This window comes from Coturnix japonica, chromosome 2 (assembly GCF_001577835.2).
Source record: "Coturnix japonica isolate 7356 chromosome 2, Coturnix japonica 2.1, whole genome shotgun sequence".
Lineage (NCBI taxonomy): Eukaryota > Metazoa > Chordata > Aves > Galliformes > Phasianidae > Coturnix > Coturnix japonica.
In genome coordinates, this window is record NC_029517.1 from 114,169,022 (window position 1) to 114,178,229 (window position 9,208).

General features: G+C 43.0%; 1 protein-coding gene across 1 annotated transcript; it reads right to left on the reverse strand.

Moving 5' to 3' along the window:
• Positions 1–210: 210 nt before the first annotated feature.
• GEM (GTP binding protein overexpressed in skeletal muscle) lies at positions 211–8,019 on the reverse strand. The gene is made up of 5 exons (XM_015855980.2): positions 7,879–8,019; positions 6,122–6,465; positions 3,394–3,470; positions 2,698–2,902; positions 211–1,440 (listed from the first exon to the last, which is right to left on the reverse strand). The coding sequence occupies exons 2-5, from the start codon at positions 6,453–6,455 to the stop codon at positions 1,163–1,165; spliced, it is 894 nt and encodes a 297-aa protein (XP_015711466.1). The 5' UTR covers positions 6,456–6,465; positions 7,879–8,019; the 3' UTR covers positions 211–1,162.
• Between the last annotated feature and the right edge of the window lie 1,189 nt (positions 8,020–9,208).

Sequence of the window (9,208 nt, forward strand, 5' to 3'; positions counted from 1 at the left end):
TTTTATCTTTGGCATCTCAATCCTGTCTGTACATGAGGGAGCACAAATAGGTTTGGGACTGCGGGTGATCCTTGCTTTGTGGCTCTGGGTTGCTAAGTAGCCTCTGTGTTCAGAGACATGAGGAATTCTCCCTGTCCTTGTCAGCCAGAAATCTTCCCAAGCATTCAAAATATTTTTCTCAACTTAAAAGAATTATCAGGGGTTTCCCAGTGAGTCTCAAAGGCAGTCATATATTTTATTTGTTTTATTACAAGGCATGTAAGTAAAAACTTGCATATCTGAAAAAAAGATATTAGATAGAAAACAGTAATAAAATTAACATTATTCTTTAAGAAACTTGGTAATAAATATATTTCCCCTCAACATTAAAATGCTTGTTATCTTGCACGACAATAAATACAGCATAGCTCTGGCATAGAGAAAGGCCAAGACTGGATACAAGAAGTCCGTGTGGTTTCTTAAAAAAGCTCAGGTGATTTACAAAGGTTTGGCATCCTGCACTTGATGTTCTTTGATACAGATTGTGCTTTAATTTTATTTTAACTATGAGTTTTAAACAGGCCCCTAACATAGAAACATGAGAGGAAAATTTATTTGACTATAGGATTTTTCCTGTAAATGTTTTCGAAGTTAGAGATGTGTAAACTCATTGAAACCAATCCTTGAAATAATAAAGTGTTTTGGTGGCTATTCTACAACAACGCATATTTTCAGCTGTGGGTGCTCAAGCCTGACCAGCCAATTGGTGAGGGATCAATGCCTGGTCAGTTCCTCAATTCATCACACAATTTCCAAAAAAGAAAATAAAAATAAAAGAGTAATTACAGTGAAAAGAGTAAAAAGTGTAGTATTCACTTCCCAAGTCATGACAGTTTGAGGTTCTTAAGCTAATATCAAAAGGTGAGTGAAGAAGAAACAGGTATATTCCGGAATGCTTTCCCAGCACTATTTCGAATCATAATACTTTTCTTATAAAACTACGAAAGAAAATGAAAGAGAGATATTTCCATGCACTGTGCTGTTCTTATGTCAGCACGTATCATCACCATCACAACTGTGAATCTAAGTCATTTTCATAGCCCAATCTAATATAGATTATTTCCCACAACATAGTTCGATAATGTCCACAAAATGCCACAAGCACTGGCAGAGTCCAATGTTTTTAAAGTACTGATAGGTCATGACAAGACTTGGACTTGAGTTTGAAGGCCATGTTCTTGTTGTTCTTGGCAACTATTTTGCCCCAAAACCTCCTGGCTTTCTTTGGGATGCTCTCTCTTCGTTTCTGGTAAGCCAGCCGCTTCTCGTTCTTTTCCTTGCTGTCTCTCCTGAGCCTCACTTGCCTCACGATGCCTTCAAAGAGCTCTTTCACGTTGTGCTGCACAGCTGCAGAAGTCTCGATGAACTTGCAGTCAAACACAACAGCACATGCTCGGCCCTCTGCAAAATCACAATGGGTATATGTCAGGAGATGTCATGAACCAGGGAGGGAAGCAATACGGCTGTGGGCTGTCACAAGGGGGGAGCCAGTGGCACCAGGGGAATTCCTCAAGCCTAATATAGACACGGATAAGTCTTTAATCATCTACTGCTGCCTGGTAGGCTGTGATTCATCTGCTCTGTGTCACAATCCCCTGGCTGCAAGGAGAGCCAAGCTCCTGGAGAAGTCTGGTTCTCACCATTGGCTGTGAAGGGAGGCAGCCAGCTGACATGCACTGACAGAAGGGGTGTAGAGGTCAGCCATGACTCAAAATCACCTGGTCATCATACAAGCAGACTCCCACAAGTCACATTAAATGGTGACGGCAGTGTCCCTCTTGAGCGCAGCATGGCTCTCATTTCCACAGGAGGCAGGGCCCAAGCCCCCTACATAGGCCAGGTGTACAATCCAGGGTCTTCAAACAATACCAGATTTGGTGTAACAGGCACAACTACCAAATCCTTAAAGGCAGAACTATGCCCATAACTTCAGAGGTATATCTGATATTACAGTTCTTATCTCAGACTGTTGGAGTATAAACTAGACCTGGCAGATATCGTTAACATGAAAGCCAATTCATACTGTCTTCTACCTTGCTGGAAACTCATCACTAAATCTTTCAGGGGACTTTTCAAGTTGGCCAGAGAGACATGAGAATTAACATGATCATCTTTGGCTTTGTGATGAGCTACCTCTGTTCAAATCCTTCACTTAGAGCAATCTTGACAGTGACCAGAGGATCTGCACCTACCCCAGTGAAACAAAAGTCTAGATCAACTGGGGAACAGGCAGGATAGCTGTAGTGAGAAGAAAATGCTGAGCCAAGAAACCCGGGTTTCCTCTGTGCTCTGGTCAAGAAGAGATTATCTAATGAGGTGCCATGTGTTATATCACCTAAACCTTGGGGAAATCTGCATAAGAAGAGATTCTACTGACTGAAGAGCTTGAGAGTCAACAGTAGCTTCCCCTGATATCTTTCTATTCCTATTTATGGGCTTAGGACTCCTCGGGCTCTGGGACCGTGGCACAAGCTCTTTACTCATTTGCATGAAGCAGAGTGATGGATGCTTTAGCATCTCAGAGCAAGGCACCAAGCAGATCTCTCCTGAAAGGCTGTGCAGCACCTGCCCAGGCCAGTGAAATGAAGGGTGTGAGAGAGTTTTAATTCATCAGAGTTTTTAATTCATCAACGTTTTTATCCTCATCATTTTCCTTACCTGCTACTGAAACTTCGCGGCACCTGACAAGGTCACTTTTGTTGCCAACCAAAATAATGGGAATATCTTCTTTCTGCCGAGCCCTGCGGAGCTGTATTCTGAGTTCAGAAGCTTTCTCAAAGCTTGCTCGGTCTGTGATGGAGTAGACAATCAAGTAGGCATCTCCCACTTTCATGCAGTGGTCTCGAATCCATTCTCCTTCACGCTGTTCAAAGCAAACAATCAGACACTGTTATGCCCAGACAGATTTTGCTTAGAAAATATAACATTGGAGAATCTAAACACATTCCCTCTGTAACTGCACTGGATATGGTTTGAATCACAGTTGTACTAAAAGCAATTCCAAAGTGGTGACCACATGAATACTTCAGCATAAAGGAGGGTGAAATTTGCCCCTGATAATTCATTATACTAGATTTAGATCGGAATGAACACTGTTTAGAAAATGTCTTGAATGTTTTGTCTTATCATTAAAAAAATAAAGAAGAGGTTTGCTCTTCTCAGGCTCACACTACACAGAGCCGTTAGGCGTGCTTGGTTTGCTTTGGGGAGGATATTGATCCCGTGTTTTTCCTAATGATGAAGTATAAAAAAACATATTTTCTTTCCCAAAAGATAACTACTTTTCATACTAGCCCTCATTCATGTGTACTTTTCTTTCAGCATTCAACTAGTATGTATAAATAAATGTTGTACCTTGTTATCCCACATGTCGAGCAGTACAATGGTTGCACCCTCCCCATCCACCATCAGGGTTCTTTCATATGTGTCTTCTGTAAGAGAAAAATGGAAAAGTTGGTAACATATTATTTTGTGACATCACGTACATTATAAAAAAACAAATAGCTTACTAAGTATAATTTTTTCACAGCTCAAGTTAGTGAGCCAAGTTTTGTGCTGGCTCATGTTCAGTTCTTTCCACATTTCCATCAGCACTAAACCTGCCTTCTGTTCATTACTGGTTGTCTTACTTTCCATGATATATGAAGCAGACAAAGATCAGAAGATGAGATGTTTATTATTTTCATTGATATTGTCTTTGTCTTATGTGAGAGAGAAAATAGAACCAGTGGAAGAAATAACCAAAGGCTGAACATTTGCCCCACGGGAGCAGCAGAGTCCAGTGAGGCTGAGTAATGGAAAATATTTGCTTTCACTTTAGCGGGGACAGTTTACGGGTGAACAGTCACTGCTGCTGAGAGCAATACAGCTAACAGCCCACCAAGCAAAGAGGGCACGGTTTTGTGAGACGGGAGCTGCTGAGACTGAAATGATTGCTGCATCCCATTTCTTTCCCATTTCACAGTTTCCCACATTACCTTTGATGTCAAAAAGCAAAGCAGTCAACAAACCACAGCAGTTATTTATTTTGTACTGAAACCAAAATGACCCATATCTAGATTATAAGCGCTGCGTGACTAAGTTCTGCCTAGATCTGGAGGGGCTGTTCCCACTCAATCACAATCAATCCTTGCTGTGAAATTCTCAGTCTAGTTTCCACTTCAAATACTAATTCTTCTTCCCCCCAGATCCAAGGACATTTGGATGAGTAGTGTGAGGCTCAAATCCCCCTCTAGACTTGTGTTGCTGGCCAGTGAAAGATGTTGGGCTTAGGGTTTCTCAGAATACTGAACCTTTCCCTGCACTGTGTGAGGAGTCTGTTCCAGCTATGCTTGTAGATAGGACCATGCCTTAACTCCTGCCTCATACACTTTCTTTTGGGTATTAGTGGAGTGAACTTTTCCCCAAATTGTAATCACAGGCTTTTCTCGAAGCCAGAAATCTACAACCAAGCAAAAGACTCAGCCAAAAATACTCTGTATTTAAAATAAAATCAAACACTGTAAACAAGAGCACAGGCTTGACACAGCTTAAAATTGAAGGATTCAAAGCACAAAGCTAATCAAGAGGGGCATCTGTGTTCATGAGTCAGATGAATCTTATAGTTAGTTGCAAAACTAATCCCTTGGAGCAGCTGTATTCCCCTCTGTGAATTGGCTGTCCTGAGACCATCATCTCTTGCAATAATATTTCCAGTTTGTAAGCTCAAGTTTGGATAATGGTTTCTTTGACTGATCCAGCATTGGCATGGGAACAAGATCCATCTGCACCAGAGGACAACATTTAGAGGACTACTTCTTTGTTCTCCATGACACAGCGAGAGGCTACAAGTACGTAACCACACTACTTGAAGATGTTCTGCCCCTGATCCGAATCATAGAATCATGGAAGCTTTTCAGTTGGAAAGGACCCTTAAGGGCCATCTAATTCAACTCCCTTGCCATGAACAGGGACACCTACAGCTAGATCAGGTTGGTTACAGCTCCATCCAGTGAGCTTACTTTGAAGTCAACATTTTAAAAGGGGAAATACAACAGCAGGTTTCCTGATACTTCCATAAAGCTGGCCTTGAAAACTTGTCATGGCCATCCTCCAAGCAGTAGTGCTGGGAGTGCAAATGAATGAAGAATCCATACTGCTTCTCATGAAGAAGGAAACTATCTGACAAGGATGTGCAAAGTAAATCCTGGCTTAAGAACCAAAAAACCTGTCCTGCCTATGCTCCACCAAAGGCTGGAAAAAAAAAGCTCAGAAACTCTCCGTGCTGTCATGGGCATCAGCACAAGCGGAACAGATAGAGGAGAGAAATGCTCTGTGTGTTGAATAGCAAAACCAGCCAGCAACTTGCACGTGTTACCAAGATGACAGCACCTGTGTCCTTAGGACCACAGCAGGCTTCTATCACTGCATGTCCCTTCTTCCACAGCACCTTGCTCACACCCTCATGGCTGGGTGCCACAGCCTCACCTTCTGCAATGACTAGTCTTTGGGACTAAGGAAGGTTTCAAAATCCTCACTAACACGGGAACATGAAATGAGGGGTAGATATATTTTGCTCAGACTCCCTACAGCCTATGCTGACACAACATATTCATATGTAAGGCTGAGATAACATATAATGGCAAATGTTTTGGAGAATTGGATAGGGCTTTTTATTTTTCATTGCATATTATTTCTGAGCATTACATTCTTGTGGACCACAAGGAAAGGTCCTTGTTTTCCTCTGCCCTATAGAAAGCTGGAAATAGCCCTTTGGAGCCTGTGGTGACACAAGAATAGGACCAGAATGAATACTGAATGGCAGCTTCCAACAAATTCTTTGAAATAAAAAAGCATGAGAATCTGTATTGTTCCTTTTCAGATGCTTTGAGTTGTTATTAGAGAGTACCATCCTCGTTGTAGCTTACTTTGCTTATTCTTGTTTTCTTAAGAGAGATGCATGTGTTGGAATTGCTTTTGACAATCAGATCCAGATGTTTGCTAGGTCAATTTTACATTAATTGACCTTTCTGATTTTCCACGTCAATTTCTGCTGCCATGGCTGGTGGTGAGCAAACACAGACCCCAGAGCATGGTGACCTACCTCCCAGCACCTCGCAGTCGCTGTCAATGCTGTCGTGTACCCCTGCAAAGATGTTGGCCAGCGACGATTTGCCCACACCTTGTTCCCCAATCAGCACCACTCTGTAGCAGTTGCTGCAGGACTCAGAGGAGATGACAGAGTCAGATGACTCCGAGGACCAGCTCCTTCTGTAGTATTCATCAGGACTGATGGTGTATCGCTTCTGCACATTGTACTCATTGGAGTCCTTCTGGACCAACAGGTTCTTCCCATCAGCAGGAATGCTCCATCGCTGCTGCTGCTGCTGCAGGCTGCTGTGGTGGGTGCGACGCATGGTAACGTTGTTGAGGGTCATTTTTTTACCCCTGGTGAGAAATGTGGAAGCCATACACTTTATTCTCAAAATACTTACAAACACACCATCTCAAGGCATCAGGTCCTGCTCTTCTATGGGGATACAGTATGCAACAACAACAACAAAAAAGGAGACTCCACACTTTTGCAGTTGCTAGTACTAGTATGCAAAGAAATATTTCTAGCTTGTGAGTCAGAGGCTTTTTCCTGGGGATGATGCCACCCCCATACACTAATCCTCTCTGTCTTTAGCCTGTACATGTTTCCTGTAGTGCTAAGTGTATGGGCAGGGAAGCACTCAGCAGAGCTCACATATGGCTGCATCCCCATCAAGAGATGGGCAGCACCTGCAGGCAACGCTCCCTGCCCTCCTGCCTCCTGGGGCAAGCAGAGGGACCCATCCCTCATACCTCAAACTCACAATCTTACACAGCTCCCATAGGAGAGGAAAGCCATGCAAGCAAGCACATGTCTTTGGGTCTCATCTATGTCGGGATAAGCTTAAAACAGTGGCTTTCTGGCTGCTAGCAGGGACACAACCAAGTCCAATGACTTTTCAGAGGAGGTATATGTTCAAGCCATTACAGAAGGTGGCACTGGCAGAAAAAGATCATAAGTTTACAAATACTAAATCAGAAACTTCATCTGTTTCACAATTAGCTAATAGGTTAGCTCTTCCAACCTTAGCATGGCCCCTAATTACACTTAAATTAGCAAACTCAGTTTTGAGCGGGTTGGCGGCAGAGCACAGTGATGTCATTCTCACGGGCCACCAGCTACCATTTTTAGGAATGTTACTTCTGTGGCTATTTGGACATTTTGCTTTTTGGAGTATATCTGAATTTTATCAGCTCTGTTCTCCATGTCAGTAGGCAGGAGAGCTGCCCATGAAATGAACTTTCAAACTTGAATAACAAGCGGTGAATGAAAACAAGCACAGCAACACATGAAAACAACATGTTCGGATCACTACTCCTTTTCACACAAAGCTATCTGAAAACTTCTTAGAATGAACATAGATCAGGCTGGAGAATAAGCAGACCAAAACCACTTTCTATCTGATCTTATTACAGCACTCACAGTACTTACTCTGTGACACGCAGTGCTTAGTGGCAAAACTAGATTCTGACAAGAAACTAGGCATCAAGCAAAGCCTGCTTCACAAAGTCAGATAGGAACCGCAGTTTGATTTACCATGCATTACTTTCTTTCAGTTTCCCCAGTGAAAAGACCAGATGAGAAAAAGCAATTCCAATTCAGTCAGATATCAGAGCCCAAACAAATGATGACCATCAATAAACAATCACGTCGCAGTCCAAGCCCAGGTTTGATGGCATGCACTGCACTCAGCTGTGTGGGTCTACAAAGCCACAACAAACCCCACAGACACAGGACCCAATGCACAGTGGCCAGAGATTCCTTACTTGTATGTGACCGTCCACGCTGTCAGCTCCGGATTCGCGCTGCCTTCCGCTCCGTGGGCTGTGTTACACTGAGCTGCTCTGCCAGAGTAAATCCCCTCCCGCTTACGGGCTGCCTCTTTAATTCCTTCTCAGCGAACCTGGTTTATATTAAGCCCATCTGATCGGAGACAGGGCTTTTCCGTGACGTGGTTGGCCTTTCCATCCAACAGCCAACCCCCAACTGGGAGGAAGCAGACATGCAGAAAAGCAAAAACTTACAAACAGCCTCAAAAGACTTACTTGAAATCATATGATTGTCTTGGTGTTGCCAGTAAAACAAACACATTTGGGGCTGACATGAGGAAAACAGGCAAGTGGAAAAATTAAAAAAAAACATGTCCTTCCATCTTGCTCAGTTCTGCATTCAAACGCCAGCAGGATTAATGGTGTTTTTAAAACTACGTGTTTCATTAATGAATATAATGCAGTAAATGTGTGATGTTCTCTGTCTGCAAAATGCAGTTAACTCCCCACTGGACAAGATGTTTTTTTGTGGAATAAAAGATCTGAATATCATTTTAGAATTATCTCACAAGCATGAATATTATTCTGTTGTTGTTTTGTTTTTTTTGTTTTGTTTTGGTTTGGTTTATTTGTCTTTTAAAGAGATCCAAAACATACAATCCTACTTTTTCCATCACCTTCCAAGGCTCTACCAGCCATCTCCCACCCCTGCTGCAGCACTCCTCCTGCAAGGGCTCAACAGAACGGCTGCCCACAGACTGAGTGCTGCTCCAGCTGGACGCCAGCAAAGACGGATGTGAATTACAGAGCACAGAGCCCGGGCGACACGGTGCAGATTCTGTCTGCAGTTTATTAGGAGAGATGGCTATACAGTGTATGCACCACAAAGCATGTGCCTGCTCCTCAAATGGTGCCATTTCTAACAGCCTGTGTGGAAATCACAATTAACAGAGCAAAGAAATAAACCTCCACAAAATACTTGGTAGGGATACCATCAGTTATACAGAAGTCTACAGCAAACTCCCACTATTTTTCCTTCTTTTTCCAAACCTGTGACTGCCCTTCCCCTGGCAGCTGAGCTTTAGCACCAGCGCTGTGCAGGGTGGAACATCCCTTCCCTTGGTACTGCCTGGCACTCATGTCACAGACTTCTGCATTTTTGTGTCTCACATAAGCCTTGTACAGAACATTTCCTCTGATAATGCAGCCCTTTATGAAACTCTTCCACTGAGATATGCCTGATTTCTCTCCCCTTCAGCTTTGTTGCACTTCTGCATTTTTCATGAGGATTTTCAGGGATCTTCTGAGCCCATCCTGTTGGATCACC

Coding starts and splice junctions, on each gene's coding strand:
- GEM (XM_015855980.2), bottom strand. CDS start 6,455: ATGACCCTCAACAACGTTACCATGCGTCGCACCCACCACAGCAGCCTG. Junction 3,471..6,121: donor CGACTGCGAGGTGCTGGGAG/GTAGGTCACCAT, acceptor TTTCTCTTACAG/AAGACACATATGAAAGAACC. Junction 1,441..2,697: donor CCGCGAAGTTTCAGTAGCAG/GTAAGGAAAATG, acceptor GTGATTTTGCAG/AGGGCCGAGCATGTGCTGTT.